Source organism: Dipodomys merriami, unplaced genomic scaffold, assembly GCF_024711535.1.
Source record: "Dipodomys merriami isolate MVZ:Mamm:240054 unplaced genomic scaffold, mDipMer1.0.p SCAF_19, whole genome shotgun sequence".
Taxonomy (NCBI): Eukaryota; Metazoa; Chordata; class Mammalia; order Rodentia; family Heteromyidae; genus Dipodomys; species Dipodomys merriami.
In genome coordinates this window covers 8,039,034-8,057,759 of record NW_027203270.1, presented here as the reverse complement: position 1 = coordinate 8,057,759, position 18,726 = coordinate 8,039,034, and the positions used below count along the sequence as shown (strand labels likewise).

Sequence of the window (18,726 nt, the reverse complement as noted above, 5' to 3'; positions counted from 1 at the left end):
TCTCTTGGCTAATAGAAAGGAACTGTGATAAAACAAAGAATCTAGAAGAAATTATCATGGGAAAAAATGAAGCAAACTAAAACATAGTGTGATTGTATTAAATGATGGAGTGGGAAAAAATTTGGCTTACTGAAGCCTTCAAAGCTTAGCTGTTTCAGAAGAGAGGAGATAAAACATAACATCAACTTGTGTTTTATCTCTTTGGGGATTCTGGAATTCTTTTTTTGGGGGGGGGGGCAGTCATAGGGCTTGAACTCTGGGCTTGGACTCTGTCCCTCAGCTCTTCAGCTCAAGGCGAGCCCTCTACTACTTGAGCCACAGCGCCACTGATTCTGGAATTCTTCCAGCTTTATTTCAGTTTATTTCCTTTTTTAAAAAGTCCAACAAAGTTAAATTGAGTGTGCTTGATTTAATGTGTAATTTGTTTTAACAAGAACTCATCAGTAAGAATTTGAAAATTAAAAAAAAGTCACATTTGAACATATGATCTTAGACAGGTTCAGAAGCTCCCTATTTGATTATGGAACCACATAATAATATCAGTATTTGGGGGTAGAAGTGGTCAAGGAAGATGTATTCATTAAATGGCTTTGAATTGTAAAACAATTTTAAATTATAATTGAGGCCAAGAAATTCATAGGAGGTGGTAGGACAGGAGAGGTGGAGGGCGGGTAGCTAGCATTTCCCAGCCCCTTTTCAGAGGCAGGATTTCAGCATTTTCATACATTTTTTAACAGATTGATCTCTGGGGTTGGCACAGACACGTTTCCCCTTCTTGGTGATGAAGCTGGAGGAAAAAGGAGAGAAAAATTACAAACAGGTATGTTCAGTAAATGAAGAGGAGGACCCCCATCCTCCCTGTTCTCTGATTCTCCACTCAACCAGGCCCTTCTTTCCAGGAGACAGCTCAGTGCCTGTCTCCTCTCTGGGACACTCCCTTAGCTTTTGAATTCCCCAGTGATTCATGGGAGTGTTCTTGGGAAGGCTTGTGCCTGTTCTCTTCCTCCTCCCTCCCCTCCTCTCTACTAGGAGATGGGCAGTGTGGGATTCTGGGGGAGGATACAAGCTGTCATGATGTGACAGGATCCAGAAATGGGACTTTTATGGATTTCCTGCATTAAGTTCTCTCTCCAAAGAGAGAACTCTTGGACTTTAAGAGAACTCCAAGGGAGTATTCTCTCCTTCAGTCTCCCTTTCCTCCAGCAATTGGTTGGGGGGGGCGGGGATGAGCTTGGCACTTACATCACACCTGGTGTGGAACAGCCACTGCTTGTTAAGAAACAATCTCTCATGAATGCACACCGGATGCTTCGTGGAGTATAGGAGAAACAGCAATCAGAAGGGTAGAGAAAGGCTGTGGGTAGGGAAAGGGCCATTTAAGGACAAAGTCTCTTCCCTCAAGAGTACTGTGGAGAGGACTGGGGAGGGTGAGAAGGCTCAGGACTCAGAGAGGAAACTTCCTCCTCCTCAGCCAGTACTCACTGTCATCTCTTTGTTTCACACGCTCCCCAGGGTTGGGCTGTGTGTCTAAGGGTACCCAAGGGTGGGCTACAGAGGCCAGATCTCTGCAGAAGTTGGGAAGGCATCTGCAGACACCTGTAGGCATCACAGAACAGCCTCTACCCCCAAGGGAAAGACTCAGGAATCCAGGTGGAAAAAGAGAAGATATCTTTGGAGGTGGTACCCATGGCTCATGCTGATCTTTATGGATATGGGGATATGACCACCACCCTCAGGACCCTCCCACACCCTCCTGTTCTCTAAGCAGGTAAATGAAGCCAGTGTTGTTCTGTACCCACCTGTTGCTTTCAAATGATTCATATCTGATCATTTACCTTGTTGAAAGTTGTTTGTTGGTTCAGGCTGATGCTGTACCATCAGGGGTTCTCCTGTTTCTGTATTTAGAAGAAAGAGACAGGTCTAGGGGAGAGATTGCTGGGAGGCAGCCATGTCTCAGCATCTTCACTCACCCCTTCCTTCATTCCAATCCCAAGACTGGCAGGCTCTGAGGCTGAAGCACTATCACCTGCCAAGCACATCTGTCCCCCTAGGATCCTGACATATATATCTGGGACCTCTAAAAATGTTTAAGATATGAAAACATTTTGTTACTTCTAAGATAAAAGGACACTGTCAATCTAACATGGACAAGTTATTTGAATGTCTATAATATCATACAAAGCACACATTTTTCTTCATATTTCTGAAATACCTTGGACTCTGGACATAGCAGATTCTTCAACTCAATGTCCTCTTGAAATGAAGTGAGGCTATGAAATCTTTATTTATTTTGTATAAAGAATCCTAAGTATTTGATTAAAGTATGCTCCCTAGTCATCACCAAAAATATTAAAGTAATATGCAGATATGTGTTATTGTCTCCAAAGCATCAAAATTTTGCAATCTAAAACACATCTAACCCTTGTATTAGATGTATTTAGGTAAATAAGAAATTGTTGATGTGCATTATGCTAATTAGGCTAATGCAAGGAAACTTTAGTTCATTTCTTAGTTACATATGAATCATATTTAATAAAGCATGTGGATAGTTCCTGTAGGCCTGGAATCAAATCTGACACAGCTTTGTCTTCTATATTTCCTAACTAGCTCATTTCCTAATTGTATTATTTATTCGTTATCTGATCTTAAGTATCTAAGGTTTCTGTGCTGGAGGTCTCTCATTTGTAAAATGAGAATAGTAATAATAATATACAAAACTATATAAAAACACTGATGTCTTACTGTTGCTTTCTTTCCTATTAGAGTAGCATATTAAGCTGGGCACTGTTGGTTTGCACCTGTAATTCTACTTACTTAGGAGGCTGAGATCTAGAAGATAGAAGTTCAAAGCCAGCCTAAACAGAAAAGCCCTAGAGACATTTATCTCCAATTACCAGCAAAAATGTTGAGCTGGAAGTGTGGCTCAAGTGGTAGGATGCCAGCCATGAGCAAGAAAGCTGGGCAAAGCAGCACAAACAAGTATACACACATACACACACACACAAATTTACCTTAATAGCTACCGCCCACAAGGGTATTAAGAGGATTTGTTTTTTCAATGCTAGGGCTTGAACTTGGCCTTGACCTTGCTATGCAGGCTCTACCACGTAAGCCATGCCCCTAGCCAAGATGAACCAATGTTTTAACATTTTATAAGACACTTAGGACAGTCATTACTTAGCACATAAAAAAGTTCTAAACAGTATATTTGCTAAATAAAAAATAGTGATTAGTGGAATTAGCACATAAAAAAGTTCTAAACAGTATATTTGCTAAATAAAAAATAGTGATTAGTGGAATGTATCAATCATATTTTCATTTTCTGTTTTGACAATTTTAAAATCTTGACAGCTTCAGAGCCTATTTCTCCCAGACCCAGCCAATTCTTAGAGACAGCAAAGAGTTCAAACAAGCTAATTCTGAGTCCAGATGCCCCAGCCACCCCTTTTATTTGATCATGCCAGTATTACTTTTGCTCCACATCATCCTAAAACCAGATGTCATACCATGAGAGATCACTACTAACTCCAAAGCCTGGTGGACTTTTTCAGGCTAGCCAGTCCTACCCTGTGTGCTGTGCTTTGCTCTGGCTCCTTCCTAAGGTCACCAATAAACTCATGCCTCTCGAGCTGCCTCCCGATGCTCTCTGTGGTCCAGAGCTGTACCCTTTCTCTGTCTTGGGAAACGTAAGTAATAAGCTCTATTTTCAATGGCCTTAAACTCTCTGTGTTGAGACTCAGTCACCTCTGTGAATTAAAATCCCACAGGTTCAAATGAGAGGGGTGGCCTTGGAGTCACTTGCCTGTTCTACTTCCTCTCAAAATGATAGCTTTACACAGATTGTACATCATACTTGTAACATCACAGAATTCTATGCATCTTTCCACAAATTTACTACTTCACAAAAGAGCTTTTGATCTGGTACTTAATAGTCTGTCAGCCAAGAGAACATATATAACCACAGATGGTCTCTCTGTCTGTGTAGAGTTTTTCTTTTTCCCCTCTAGAGACCGCAGGCTGCAGAGAGAAAGGTCTGTATCCTGCTGCTACTTCTAAATGAAGTTCCAGAATCATGTTTGAGATGGACAGTATGCAAGAGAGGGCAGTGTTGCCGGCCCAAGTCTCCTCCCCATCTCCCAGACTATGAGTTACTGCAGACCAGAGAGCAAGCCTGAGGCACTCACCATTTATCACCTGGGCTTGGGTTCCTAGGACAGCAGCAAGGGTGAGGAAGGAGAGCGAAGCTATGGAGAACTTCATCTTCTTGGTAGGAAGACAGAGCTGGCCTGAGGAACCTAGACTCACTATTCCCCGACGCTTTGGCCTGCCCTTGTATTTACAAAAGGAGGGTTAAGGAATTACAGGACAGAGTTCAGAATGCTGGACTTGGGCTATAAAAAAGAAAAGAAGGAACAAGGTTGAGAATGCAACAGGGAGTGGAGAACAAACGTGAATTGGGGCTTTCCTAACTGTTCCAGTAGATTCTGTCAGCAGGAGTTAATTATAATTACTTCCCCCACATCTCTCGCATTTGAGATTGAATTTAGGACCTCTCACCTGAGCCACTGAAGGGTGGAAGTGAAGGACACTTAGACTCTGTAGTTAGGGTTGGACTTGGTAGACATCATCTTGTTCCTATTTCCAGTTCAATTCCTGGAGTCCCTACCAGGGAAGACTAGAAAGGTTAAGTGTCACCAGAATAAGTGCTGGAACGCCTCAGGATTAGGGACCCTGAGCTCTCCCTAGGCATTGATGACCTCATGGTCTAACCACTCTATTTGGGACCTTTAGGTCTCCCCAGAGGTGACCACTGAGGGATACTGTAACACATAAACATGGCCATGGGACTTCTTCACATAGTACCAGAGTTATAACTCCAAAGTTATCTGAGTATGGAAGGCCCTTTACAACTAGATTCTTCTTTTTTTTTTTTTTTTTGTCGGTCGTGGGGCTTGAACTCTGGGCCTGGGCGTTGTCCCTCAGCTCTTCAGCTCAAGGCGAGTGCTCTACCACTTGAGCTACAGCGCCACTTCCTAGATTCTTCTTTTCTAACTCTGGATCTGGGTGCTGTCCCTCAGCTCTTCAGCTCAAGGCTAGCTAGTGCTCTACCACTTGAGCCACAGCACCACTTCCGGCTTTTTTCTTTTTGCTTATGTGGTGCTGAGGAATCAACCCTAGGGCCTTATGCATGCAAGGCAAGCGCTCTACCACTGAGCCACCTTCCCAGCCCCCTGGATTCTTCTTTTTTGTATGGTTTTTCCATTTCTTAGGATGATGGTACTTTAGTTTGTATTAAATTGAAAGTTAACACATTTACTAATGTAGATTTTTTTCTTTTGGAATGAATACATATATTTCAGGATCCAATACCAGTGCCCAGTGGATAAACTGCTCCTACTAACTCATCATCTATATTCAGGAATCTTGACTTTTTCTCTAGACTGGGCCAAGTATATTCCTAAGGTCTTCCACAGCATCTCAGTCTTAATCTACCTATAGTTTCCGTCAGACTCTATTTTAAATATTTACTTAATGCTATCTTATTCATATACCAATTTTCTATTATGTGTGTGAGTGGGGCTAAAACACCTAACACAAAATGTATCCTCTTAACAAACTTCTAAGTATAATTACAATATTCTGGAACATTTCCAAGGATGAAGTAAGTATCATAAGACAGGTTTTGTGAATCTCCAAGGTCAAGTGTGGAACAATGATAATAATGATAATGAAGTTCCTTTTTTTTTTTTTTTTTTTTTGTCAGTCATGGGGCTTGAACTCCAGGCCTGAGTGCTGTCCCTGAGTTTTTTTGTTAAGGCTGGTGTTCTACTACTTTGAAACATAGTACCACTTCTGGTTTTCTGATGGTTAATTGGAGATAAGAATTTCATGGACTTTCCTGTCTGGGCTGGCTTCGAACTGAGATCCTCAGATCTCAGCCTCCTGAGTAGCTAGGGTTACAGCTGTGAGCCACTGGCATTGGGCTAAGTTTTTTTCAATTGAGGAAAGAATAATCTAATGAAAAATTATTGGAAAAGGAATGTGCATGAGATTTTCATGGGTGGAATATTGAATAAACAAAAATGTTTCATTTGAAAGTCACTGACGGCTCATGCCTATAATCATAGTTACTCAGAGGCTGAGATTTGAAGATGGAGGTTTGAAACAAGCTAGGGTAGACAAATCTTAGGGATTCTTATCTCCAATTAAGCAGCAAAATGCTAGAACTGGAGGTGTGTTTGGAATGGTTAAGCTTCAGACATGAGCGAGAATTCCAAGCCCTGAGATCAAGCTCTAGTACACACACACACACACACACACACACACACACACACACACACACACACACACACACACACACTTGCCATTTAAGCAAATTATGGTAAAAAAAATGCTGCTCTCTAAGTTTTCATCAAACCTCAAAGATTAGCTTAAAGTTTGGGAGAGCAGAAGAGATGAGACATATGTAAAATTGTGTTTAATTTCCTTGGGATTGCAATAATTTTCATCTTTCGTTACTCAGGACTTTTAAAATGTGCCCATTAATTATAAAATGTGAGGAGTTTCATTGTAACTTTCTATACATGTATATAATATAGTCCACTTATACTACCCCCCTATTAGACTTTCATGCCCCTCTTTTAACTATCTTTCTTAATCTGTTTTTAAAAATGGGCTTTTCATAGATGCGGACAAAGTATGATCTTATCCTCCCTCCTCTTTCCCCTCTTATTCCTGCCACCCCCAATAGTTTCCCTTTTTATGTTCTCTCTCACTCTCTAACTCTCTCTCTTTAGTGATATTGGGGTTTGAACATAGGGCCTTGTGCTTACCAGGCAAAGCTCTCTACCACTTGAGCTAGCCCCTCTCCCCATCTCTTTTTGCTTTAATATTTTTCAAATATGCACTGGCTGTCTACGGCCATACCACCCTGAACATACCCAGTCTCATCTGATCAAATATGCACTGGCCCAGCCTGGACTATGATCCTTCTATTCATTCTTCCTAAATTGCTGAGATCCAGATGTATACCATCACATCCAGATTTTATTGTTTGAGGCTGGTCTTGAACTTCAACCTTCTTGCCCTTGATCTCTGCCTCATGAATAGCTATAGTCATAGACATGAGCTACCATGTCAAAATCCCCACTCCCCACCCCTTAGATATAGATTTTGCAATGAAGAAAAAAGTGGTATTTATTTTTTTTGTGAAATTGACATATTTCATTTAACATGATGATCTCCAATTCCATATATTTTTCCTGAAAATGACATAATTTCATTCTTCTTTATGGATAAATAGTACTCCTGAGTGTATATAAACTACATTTTCTTTATACATAGTTTGGCTGTTGTGAACAATGCAACAACTGTGGATGTGCAGGTGTTTATACAGTATACAGACCTACTGCTCAGGAATCCAGCAAAGATCTTCAGGCCAATTTAATGTTTCCCTTGCTAAAGGGTCAAAAACATCTTTGGCATATACATGATCTATATTTGAATAAGCCATGGTCTTAGTTATCTAAAAATTAAACTACAATGTCTTTTGTTTTGAAGATATTTTCTGAAATAGATTAATTGCCTCAGATTTTTTTCTCTTAAAAATAACAAGTAAATGGGGCTGGGAAGGTGGCTCAGTGGTAGAGTGCTTGCCTCCCATGCATGAGGCCCTGGGTTCGATTCCTCAGTACCACATAAGCAGAAAAAGCTGGAAGTGGCTCAAGTGGTTAAGCCGTAGCTTTGAGCTGAAGAGCTGAGGGGCAGTGCCCAGGCCCAGAGTTCAGAGTTCAGACCCCACGACATGCAAACAACAACAACAACAAAAATAACAAGTAAATTAGATACTATTTCAGAGCAACCCATTGCTAGAGTATGAGGACTGCCTGCCCTGAGAGACTGTGAGACCAAAGAAAGAATGGCACACAGATCTAGGATTGCTTGGAGTAAGATTTAAAGGCAGTACTGACTGAAGGAATGGTATACCTAGGTGGCTGTGGGACTAGTTAAGTCCTCATACTTTGAATCAGAAAGAAGGCATGTATATAAGTCAGGGCAAAATTATTTCATCCTAGGTGAATTTCTCTTACGTTAATGGAAAAAATTCAGGTGCATTCTTGAAGCCAGGCTCCCATGGTAAAACGCTTCACACTGCTGTAATAGTTTTCTGCATTTATAATTTACCAAGAAATTATGCTAGAAAACCTAATTAGAGTGATTCTGGGGTAAGTATGTGGTTACGACTCACGAAGCCTGTAGTCACATGAGGCTGCATGCACACAGACTCTGTTTATTAGGTGCATTGCTTTAAACCAGAACAGAAGAATAAACATTAAAAATAATAATAACAATAGAGGCCAAGAGACCCTCCCAAAAGGTAAGTAGGGTCAGAGAGCTAGAACTGGGATGAATAAAAACTTATATATCTTCTCCTTTATAAATGCCTAGGTCCTGAGCCCTCGAGGTCACGTTCAGGATTCCGATGCAACTCTGAATTCTTGAGTCACTGGGGTTGGCACAGACACGTTGCCCTCTCCTGGTAAGGACACTGGGAGGCAAAGAGGTGAATGATTATAACTTGAGATATCTTCAGCAAATAGGGGAAGAGAAACCCTCCTCCTACTCTCCAGTCCTCCCTTTAACCCATCTGTTCTTTTCCTTCTCTGCAAAAGATAGTTCAGGATCTGTGTCCTCTCTGAGACACCCCAGTGGCTCATGGAAGTAACCTTGGGAAGTCTTCTGCCTGCGCCCTCTCTCTCTCTCTCTCTCTCTCTCTCTCTCTCTCTCTCTCTCTCTCTCTCTCTCTCTCTCTCTCTCTCTCTCTCTCTCTCTCTCTCTCTCTCTCTTCTCCCTTCCCCCCTCATCATGCAGGATTGTGGTGGAGACACAAGCTATCCACCTGGCAGGATTCATAGGAGGGACTCTTCTGGATTCCATTCATCAGGTCCTCCCAACAAGACCCTACAGGCTCCTTCTCCCCCAATTCAGAAAGGGTGAGCATGGCACTTACATGAGACCTGGCAGGGGACATCCATTGCTTGTTAAGAAATAGTCTCTAATGACCGAGCATCGGATTCTCCGGGAAGTGTAGGAGAAGCAGCAGTCAGACGGACGGCTAATACCTGCAGGAGGAGAATGGATCACTTAAGGTCCAAGTATTTTCCCTCCAAAGAACTGTAGAAGGGTTAGAGGAGGGTGAGAAGGGCCGGGTCTCAAAAAGCAAGCTGCTGCTTCCTCCTCTGCCAGCTCCTGGTTTCACACCCTCCCTAGCATTGGGTTACATGTCTGAGGGTACCCAGGGTGGGCTATAAAGGGCCAGAGCATCTGTGAAGAAAGGGAAGGCAGCTGAAGACACCTGCAGGTATCAGAAAACAGCTTTTAAGTCAAGGGGAAAGACTCAGGAATCCAGGTGGAAATGGAGAGGTTATCCATGGCCCATATGAATGGTCTTCATTGTTCACCCCTTCAGAACCTCCTCCCTTTCCCCTTCCTCCCCCCCACTCCACTCCCACTGTCCTGTAAACAGGTAGGTAAAGATAGAGTGCCAATCTGTACCTACCTGCTTCTTTTAAATATATGTCCTGTCTGGTCATTTACCTTGCTGAATAATTGTTGGCCCATGTTGACGCTTTGCTTTCAGGAGTTCTCCTATCTTTGATTCTGGAAAAGATCAATGATTTTGTGAGAGAGATTGCTGGGAGGCAGCCTTACCTCAGCATTTCCATTCACCTTTTCCTTTGCCCAGGCTGGCCCTGAACTCTGTGATTTTCCTGCCTCAGCCTCCCAAGTGCTGGGATTACATATGTACGATATCATACTTGGTTCCCTTTATCTCCCGTTCTAAGGGAGCTTGTCTCTGATGCCGGAGCTCCGTCACCTGTGTTAGTTCTAGGCCTACCATTGGCTATTTCCCCCTGGTATCCTGAAAAATTTTAAACCATGAAAACATTATACAGCTTCTAAAATGCTGAAGGCAAACTGCAAGTCTAACATGGACAAGTTGATTAAACATCTATATAGTGAGATTCAGACAATTCTTTTTCTTTTTGTCAGTTGTAGGGCTTGAACTCAGAACCTAAGCACTGTCCATGAGCTTTTTCCTCAAGGGTGCTGTTCTACTACTTTGAGCCATAGCGAAACTTCCAATTTTCTGGTGGTTAAGAGTCTCATGGATTTCCCTGACTGGGCTGGCTTTGAACTGCTATCCCCAGATCTCAGCCTCCTGAGTAGCTAGGATTAAACGTGTGAGCTACTGGTGCCCAGCTCAGACAACAATTTTGATTACACATTTCTGGAAATTTCTAAAGATCTCTGGAAATGGCAAGTTCTTCATCAACTTATTTGGGGGCACAATGTTCCTTAAAATAAGGTACAGTTTTCTTTTTTTTTTGGGGGTCCGGTCATGGGGCCTGAACTCTGGGCCTGGGCGCTGTCCCTTAGCTCTTCAGCTCAAGGCTAGCGCTCTACCACTTGAGCCACAGCACCACTTCTGGCTTTTTTTCTTTTTGCTTATGTGGTGCTGAGGAATCGAACCCAGGGCCTCGAGCATGCAAGGCAAGCGCTCTACCACTGAATCACCTTCCCAGACCCTCTTTTTTTTAATATATGTTTTCTATTGTAAAAAAGCTGTACAGAGGGATTACAGTTACATGAGTGGGGTAATGAGTACACTTCCTATAGAGCATAAAGTTACAGTTTTCATTTATGAATAGTCATACTACATTTGGTTTAAGAATAGTCATATGGTTTTTTTTGGTCCAGTCCTGGGGCCTGAACTCTGGGCCTGGGCGCTGTCTGTCCCTCAGTTCTTCAGCTTAAGGCTAGCGCTCTACCACTTGAGCCACAGCACCACTTCCGGCTTTTTTTCTTTTTGATTATGTGGTGCTGAGGAATCGAACCCAGGGCCTCATGCATGCAAGGCAAGCACCCTACCACTGAGCCACCTTCCCAGCCCTAGTCATATGGTTTTTGATGGGAGTATACATCCCAGAAAATGGCAGTTTATTTGCACGAATAAAAATTATGCAATGAAAACTGCTGAAACTGTTTTAAGAACGGGGAGAGGAAGGAAGAGAATGATGGAGAGGGGAAGGTGGATTGGAATACCTATACACATGGGTGAAAATGTCACAATGGAACACTCCATATATGGCTAGTGCATGTTAATAGAAAAAATATTGAAGCCAGGCATCAGTGGCTTATGCCTGTAATCTTAGCTACTCATGAGGCTGAGATCTGAGGATCACAGTTCAAAGCCAACCCTGGTACAAAAATCCATGAGAATCTTTTTATTAGGGGGAGGGGGGATCTGGTCGTGGGGCCTGAACTCTGGGCCTGGGTGCTGTCCCTCAGCTCTTCAGCTCAAGGCTAGCACTCTACCACTTGAGCCACAGCACCACTTCCGGCTTTTTTTCTTTTTGCTTATGTGGTGCTGAGGAATCGGACCCAGGGCCTCATGCATGCAAGGCAAGCGCTCTATCACTGAGCCACCTTCCCAGCCCCTCCATGAGAATCTTATCTCTGATTAACTACTGAAAAAAAAAAAAGCTGAAATGGCACTGTGGCTCAAAGTTGGTAGAGCAGTAGCCTTGAGCACAAAGCTCAGCAACAGTGCTCAGGCTCTCTGAGTTCAAGCTGTAGGAAGAGCACACACACACACGCACGCACACGCGCGCACATGCACGCGCACACACACACACACTCCTGGGTTTACTTTCATGTGAAAAATTTTAAAAAGTGAAATTAAAATAAGGTACGTATCTAAGACCCCACCAAGGATATGTAACAGTCAGATATGCATGTATTCCTTTTATTTTATTTTGTTTTATTTATTTATTTTTATGCTGGTCTTTAGGTTTGAATTCAGGGCCTGTGCGCTATCCCTCAAGGTTTTTTTTCCTCAACGCTAGTCACAACTCCACTTCCAGCTTTTTGGTGATTAGTTAATTAGAGATAAGAGCCTTAAGTCTTAAGGACTTTCTTTCCCCAATCAGCTTCACAATTCTCTACCACATTTTATCCATCCATCCATCTATCTAATAGTGTTTGAACGTATCCAGGTAGAGTGTTGGAACCTTTGGCTTTGTGTGAATATGCCCTACGAACATGAGCATATTAAAATCTTTTCATGTACCTACCTTCAATTTTTTCATTATATACCCAAAGTTAGAATTGCTTTTCAATCCCCCTATAATTCTGTATTCCAAAAATGTCCATAGCTCTAATGAATTTGGGCATGGAATTGTAGACCTGCATAATGATAATTAGACAGCTGTAGCTCAACTTTCAGCTTTCCTTTCTTCTCTTTTCTATCCTTCCCCCCCATCTCCTTTCAAATTTAAATGTAGTTTATTTCCACAATTCATTACATCAGAGAATAAAGCCAGCTTTAAAACTGCTGTTTACTGGGGCTGGGAAGGTGGCTCAGTGTTAGAGCCCTTGCCTTGCATGCCTGAGGCCCTGGGTTTGTTTCCTCAGCACCACATAAGCAAAAAAGAAAAAAGCTGGAAATGGCACTGTGGCTCAAGTGGTAGAGCGCTAGCCTTAAGCTGAAGAGCTAAGACTGAAGAGCTAAGGGACAGCACCCAGGCCCAGAATTCAGGCCCCACAACCGGACCCACAAAACAAACAAACAAACTGCTGTTTACCTTAATATCAAAATATACTGGTGCATTGTGTCATAACTTGATTTCTGGAATTGAAATTTCTTGTATACTACTTAATAAAAATAAATAAATATGAAAAAAACCCATAACGGCAATAAAGATTCAACGATCAACTTAGTCCACCACTAGTTTTGTGTTGTTCTTAATATTTTTTTTTTCCAGTCATGCGGCTTGAATTCAGGGCCTGGGTGCTGTCCCTGAGCTCTTTTGCTCAAGGACATCATTCTACCACTTATAACTATAGCCCCACTTCCAGTTTTCTGGTGGTTAATCGGAAATATGCATCTCATGGACTTTCCTGCCCCAGGCTGGCTTTGAATCATGATCCTTGGATCTCAGCCTCTTGAGTAGCTAGGATTACAGGCATGAGCCACTAGCACCTGGCTCCACATTTTTTATAAACCTCCATATCTGAGGTTCTTCATCCATCCATACAGTCAAACAACTTGGGACTGAAAATATTCTTTTCTTTTTCAAGCTGAGGACTGAACTCAGGGCCCTGCAAGTCCTCTTACACTGAGCTAAATCCCCAACCTGAAAATGGACTTTAAAAATGTTACATCAGCATTATACTAGAACCTGACATATGGAATTATAACCTCTTTATACAACTACTTAAAATACAGTTTAAGAAATGTTGCATCAGTACTGAGTACGTAGAGAGCTTGCAACATCTTAAATCAATCTCTTAATGGAGATTTTTAGAGTACCAGGTAAGGTGTGCGCAGATTATGTAAGGACAGGAACATACCATTCTAGCCATGAAAAGAGAAATAACTGTCTTCAAAAGGAAGCCAGTAATCTGTGTAGAGTTTTCCCAGGGACCACAGGTTGCAGAAAAGCAGGTTTGTATCCTGATGCTGCTCTTAAGAAAGCCCCAGAACCATGATTAGAGAGAGGGAGAGAATGAGATGGCAGGGCTGCCTGTCCATATCTCCTCCCTAGGCCATGAATTACCGTAGATCTGACCTCTAAGGAGAAGCTAAGGTACTCACCATGTATGACCAATGCCTGAGAACCCAGGGTAACAACAAGGAGGAGGAAGGAGAAAGCAGCCATTGGGACATGCATCTTCTTGCTGGGCAGGCAGAGCTTGGCCTGGGAATGCTCGAGTCCCTGCTCCCTAATTTCTTGACCTGCCCTTATATTTGTGAGAGGAGGATCCCCAGGAAGTCACAGGGCTCAATTCAGAGTGCTGCTCCTTGGCTATCTAATGTTCAACACACGGTTTCTAAAAGAAGGAACAAGACGGTGAGTGCAATAGGAAATTGAAGGCTCAGAATGCAACAGGAAGTGAGTACAAAGATAGTCCCTAGGGAGTTTCTTAAACTGGCCCAAGTGCATACAGGCTGAGAATACATATTTTGTGGGGGATCCTTCTCCTAAGAGACTCAGTAATCTGCTAAATCAGAAGAGTTTCCTTTTTCTTTCTCAGGACTTAACCACCTTGAAGTACCCAGTAGCCCATAAACATGGGATCCACCAATGAAAACGCTAACTCATGAGAGTGTGACTCCTCACACAGCGCCTGGAGATGTATTTGATGTCTCCTTTGTCTCTCATCCCACATCCAATTCATGAATAAGTTCTTTTAGCCCTACCTTTAAAAACATATGCAGAATTGTACTACTTTTTGAAAGAAGAATCCATTTCTTCTCTACTCTTCCATCATTCTAAATACTTCCCTTTCTGATACTATCTCCCTGGATGTAGTGTAGAATTCACAGGTTAATGGCTTAGCCCTACCAATTTGCCTCCACTTCAGGTGTCAGTGGGAGTTGGCTGATCTCCAGGTTTCTCACATCTTCTATCTTACTCTCTTCACAGGTTGAATCTTCAACAGTCCATAGAAATTAAGAAACCAGTTTACTCGCTAGATTTCCTGTTGACTATAGGCATTACAAAGAAACAGCTCATTCAAAGAGATGCTGGTGATCAATCCAGCGTTTTGTTTTTAAAAAAATTCTCCAAGAGATTAAAAAGGGCTAAATCTAAGTGTGGCTGCTTCTTTGGGACTTGACTTTGGCTGAGTTACTATCCCTTCCCCTCCCTTTCCCCTTCTGTTGAATTGCTTCTTGTCCCTTGTCCTTCATTCTTTGGCAAGGATTTGCCCAGCATTCAGAATTCTAAAGAGAAGACACATTTGAATGGTTAGGAAATTAACTACTAAATCCTTCCTTCCTTCCTTCTTTTGTTCCTTCCTTCCTTCTTTCTTTCTTTCGTTCGTTCGTTCCTTCCTTCCTTCCTTCTTTCCTTCCATCCTTCCCTTCCCATTCCTTTCCTTTCTTCTCTTCCTTCTTTTTTAAAATTAGTACTGGGATTTGAACTTAGGGCCTCATACTTGCCACACAGGTACTCCACTACTGCATTGTTTTTTTGTGTGATAAGGTCTTGTATTATATCCTAGTCAGCCTGAACAGTGATTCTGCTATTGATACTTCCCAATAGCTGGGGTAAGAGTTGTATGCCACCACTCCCAGTGATTGTTTCAGACGGAGTCTTTTTTAGTTATTTATTTTAAAAATAGTATTTTATTTTATTGAAAAGGTGATGTACAGAGGGGTTTCAGATGGAGTCTTTCAAACTTTTTTTCTTAGCCTGCTCTTGAACCAGCTATTGTCCCAATTTATACTTCCTTAGAAGCTAAGATTCCAGGCTTGTGCCCCTGTCCCTGAGTCATATAGCCATTTCTTGAAAACATTTGTGACTGGCTTTTGTGTGTGTCCTGAGTCTTTTATTACTTTTTTTTCTCCCTCTCTGCTAGGCATCACTGGTGTGACAGTTGAGATTCAGTGAATCTTAAATGTTCCAAAGCTTGACATAACCAAAGGCAGTAGACTGTGCTGCTTCACAAGCTACACCAGACCAATAATGACAGTCAGTGCTTTCCATGTTCCAGACATGGTGCTAGTTATAGACATCTCACAACTATCCTACAGGGGGGTTGTTGTAATTGTTTCACAATATTGCCTGGCACACCCCACAACTTCTGGCCTTACAGAAATACCAAATATCCTGTCAATGCAGCTCTTACTACATCCCAGGATAGAAGCTTGCACGGTGTGCTTATCTGGCGCCGAAGTAGACCAAGGATCAGAACACTTGAGTAAAAATATTTTCTCCTTGAGAAAGCTTCTCTTCATTCTGTGCCCTGCACTGAGTCTAGAGCTTTTCTGCTGTTGCTTCCATTTCATTTTTCATTCATTCTTTATCCATGCATTGGGAATAAGTATCCCTAAGTGTTCACAAAGTCTCAGAGTGGCTGCCCCAAGTACAGCTCCCTTCAGAGGAAAGGGTCCTGACACTGGTTCTTCCCTGCACAGGATGCTGTTGCTCAAGTTTCCAAGTGACGTCATTCCAGGCACCTGAGCTCATGTGATGGACTAGGGACTGGGCAGAAGCAACGTTACTGGTGTAGGGCCTGAGTCAAACAAGCTGTCTCTGAGCTGACTTCTGAGGAACAATTCCCATTAACCATTATCCAAATTAAGGATTGGCACAACAGCTCAATCAGTTCTAGTGGAGTGAAAAAGCCTGGTGAACAAAGCAGTTTCTGCTGATGATTGTACTAAACAAAGGCAAGTGAGTGTATTCTAGCATTCTCTCTGGCCAGCTGCACATCCTGTTAGGAATGGCAGTCATATGCATGCAGTCATTGGAGCCTTGCACAGCAGGACATAGATGTGTGACTTTAGGTCTAGAATCCTTCTTTACCAATATGATTATGCTTGTGTAGGAGAATCTGCCTCTGTCCCAGGCACAATATAAACTCTTCTGTTCTTTAGTACCTTTGTCATGGGCATCTGGTCAACCTCACTACTATGTCCATTACTGCTGGAGAGGAAATAGGCCACTGCCCTGTATTGGTTGTAGGATGGTGCCATTGGCAGTAGGTTACCAGTGCATACTATTGAAACAGATACACTCACCAGTGAAGGACTGTTCTATTCAGAGCCTGTGTAAGCTCTGTCTTTCTTTGGGAATCCTGACAATCAGAAACCATGCAGTGGGTTGACATCTTGAGATGGCTGTCTTGTACCCCATGCTTTAGAGAGCTCTTCATATCTTAAACATACTGCATCAATCACTTTTTGTCACTGTGATAAAATACCTGAGAAAATCAACTTAAAGCAGGAAAGGTAGTTTTGGCTCAGGGGTGCAGAGGTTTCAGTTCAGGGTCAGCCGGCTTTGTTGCTGTGGGCCTGTGGTGAGGCAGAATGCCATGGCAGGGATAGCATGTGGCAGAGAAGGATACTCTCCTCATGGCAGACAGGAAATAGAAAGATTGGGTCAAGGCATACTCTTCAAACGTGTGCACTTTGTGACCCAGTTCCTTTAAGTAGTCCCTACTTTCTAATGGTCCATTAGACTATGAACTCATCAATGGATTAATTTCATAAAGAAGTTCAAGTGAGTGAGTTTCTTTCAATGGTGCCACCCCCTGAGGATAAGACTTCAACATATGTTGAAGGGGATACTGTTATGTTAGGGGGATACTCCATATCCAAATTATAACACACACAAAACCAAAAATCTCTCTCTCTCTCTCTCTCTCTCTCTCTCTCTCTCTCTCTCTCTCTCTCTCTCTCTCTCTCTCTCTCTCTCTCTCTTTCGGTCTATAGCACTTAGTGCTAGCTCAGCTTGGCTCATATACTAAAATCTACCTTTGGGTCAAACATGGTCATGCCTCAAAGAAATATTCTTCAATCTCTCTTGCCCCACGTTCTCCAAAAGAGACACACAGTGTGGGTACTAGGAAGGTATCTGGGTGGTGCCACTGCCACACCAGAGACAGACATTCCTTTGGGCCATAGAGAGGACTGAAGAGCCAGGAGTGTGTTAGGAAGATAGAGTTGGGAAAGTAGTCAATATACCTGCCAAAATCTCACCTCCATGAGAGGGGGTAGAAATGCATTCTAGCATAATGCAATTGGTTCATCCTTGCATATTTTTCTAGCTTAATCTTCTAATCTGCAGGACTCACAAACTAAGGCTTTGTGTTGAATAGTTGCAATATTATACAATTTGTTTTATTCTCAAATTGGTGTTCTAGTTTCATTTATAAGTTTAAAAGATTGTCACATCTGACATGGGAGCCTCCTTTTGGATTCTTTCCCTGGGGTGAACCCTATACATACCATGGTAGACCTACAGAGACATGGTAGCTGGTTAGGAGAATTCCTGGCCACACACTTCCCACATATCCTTATTGCAAATGTCTGTGATTGGAAATAATCATGTGTTTCTCTTTGTGCATGATCTGATGTGGTCTGATTATTGCATGTGAAAAGCATTCTTCTTAAGTAATAAGAGGAATGACAGAGCTAAACAACCCATTCCCTTTTTGCCCCTGACATCTGTAAGCTTGATTCCTTAGAGAAACCAAACACATTCAGACAAAATCTCCTCAAAGAGGTTCATAGTTAAACTGTCTTTTGCCTTATTCTTTCTTGGAGACTTCAGAGGAGGACAAGATAGATCCCTTCCAACTGAGAGGAAGAGAAAATGTAATGAATGGGCTAGCATTTGACCTGGATTTCAAAAGTTGGGCAGAGATGATGTTCTATTTCAAAAGGCAGATAAAGGAGGAAGAATATTCTTGCTAGAGGTAAGTTCAAATAAAATCAGTATTTGTACTGACATAAAAGCCACTGTGAGGGGCTGGGGAGGTGGCTCAGTGGTAGAGTGCTTGCCTTGCATGCCTGAGGCCCTGGGTTCGATTCCTCAGCACCACATAAGCAAAAAAAAAGCCGGAAGTGACGCTGTGGCTCAAGTGGTAGAACGCTAGCCTTGAGCTGAAGAACTGAGGGACAGCGCCTAGGCCCAGAGTTCAGGCCCCACGACTGGACCCCCCCCCCCCAAAAAAAGCCACTGTGAAATAGGAACAGCCATTATCTTCTTTTCCAGATGAGAGATAACATAGAGACTAGATCAGTGAAGTAATTTGCTAATATTTGTTGGGTGCTCACATACAGGTTATGAATCAAGGTCTGTCTGATATTCAAGACAAAGGCATGGGAATTAAAGGCATATTTTGGGCATGTGTGTACCTCACAATAAG

The 18,726-nt window shown here is 42.4% G+C and overlaps 2 protein-coding genes across 2 annotated transcripts; both read right to left on the bottom strand.

Annotated features, from left to right (window-relative positions):
• Positions 1 to 394: 394 nt before the first annotated feature.
• On the bottom strand, positions 395 to 4,341 carry LOC138830363 (C-C motif chemokine 15-like). Its single transcript, XM_070026738.1, has 4 exons — positions 4,185 to 4,341; positions 1,836 to 1,895; positions 1,243 to 1,354; positions 395 to 787 (listed from the first exon to the last, which is right to left on the bottom strand). Exons 1-4 carry the CDS (start codon positions 4,258 to 4,260, stop codon positions 697 to 699), a joined length of 339 nt encoding a protein of 112 aa, XP_069882839.1. The 5' UTR covers positions 4,261 to 4,341; the 3' UTR covers positions 395 to 696.
• A 3,929-nt stretch (positions 4,342 to 8,270) lies between these two features.
• Positions 8,271 to 13,887, bottom strand: LOC138830362 (C-C motif chemokine 6-like). The gene is made up of 4 exons (XM_070026737.1): positions 13,661 to 13,887; positions 9,598 to 9,660; positions 9,011 to 9,122; positions 8,271 to 8,548 (listed from the first exon to the last, which is right to left on the bottom strand). Exons 1-4 carry the CDS (start codon positions 13,734 to 13,736, stop codon positions 8,419 to 8,421), a joined length of 381 nt encoding a protein of 126 aa, XP_069882838.1. The 5' UTR covers positions 13,737 to 13,887; the 3' UTR covers positions 8,271 to 8,418.
• Positions 13,888 to 18,726: the final 4,839 nt, after the last annotated feature.

Excerpts from the sequence above, each read along its gene's own strand:
- LOC138830363 (XM_070026738.1), bottom strand. The coding sequence starts at position 4,260 with ATGAAGTTCTCCATAGCTTCGCTCTCCTTCCTCACCCTTGCTGCTGTC. Across the intron at positions 1,896-4,184 it reads CCAAGCCCAGGTGATAAATG|AAACAGGAGAACCCCTGATG; the intron begins GTGAGTGCCTCA and ends TTCTAAATACAG. Across the intron at positions 1,355-1,835 it reads AACAAACAACTTTCAACAAG|CCTTTCTCTACCCTTCTGAT; the intron begins GTAAATGATCAG and ends CCCTACCCACAG.
- LOC138830362 (XM_070026737.1), bottom strand. The coding sequence starts at position 13,736 with ATGCATGTCCCAATGGCTGCTTTCTCCTTCCTCCTCCTTGTTGTTACC. Across the intron at positions 9,123-9,597 it reads GCCAACAATTATTCAGCAAG|GTATTAGCCGTCCGTCTGAC; the intron begins GTAAATGACCAG and ends CTCCTCCTGCAG. Across the intron at positions 8,549-9,010 it reads TGTCCCCTGCCAGGTCTCAT|TGTCCTTACCAGGAGAGGGC; the intron begins GTAAGTGCCATG and ends TTTGCCTCCCAG.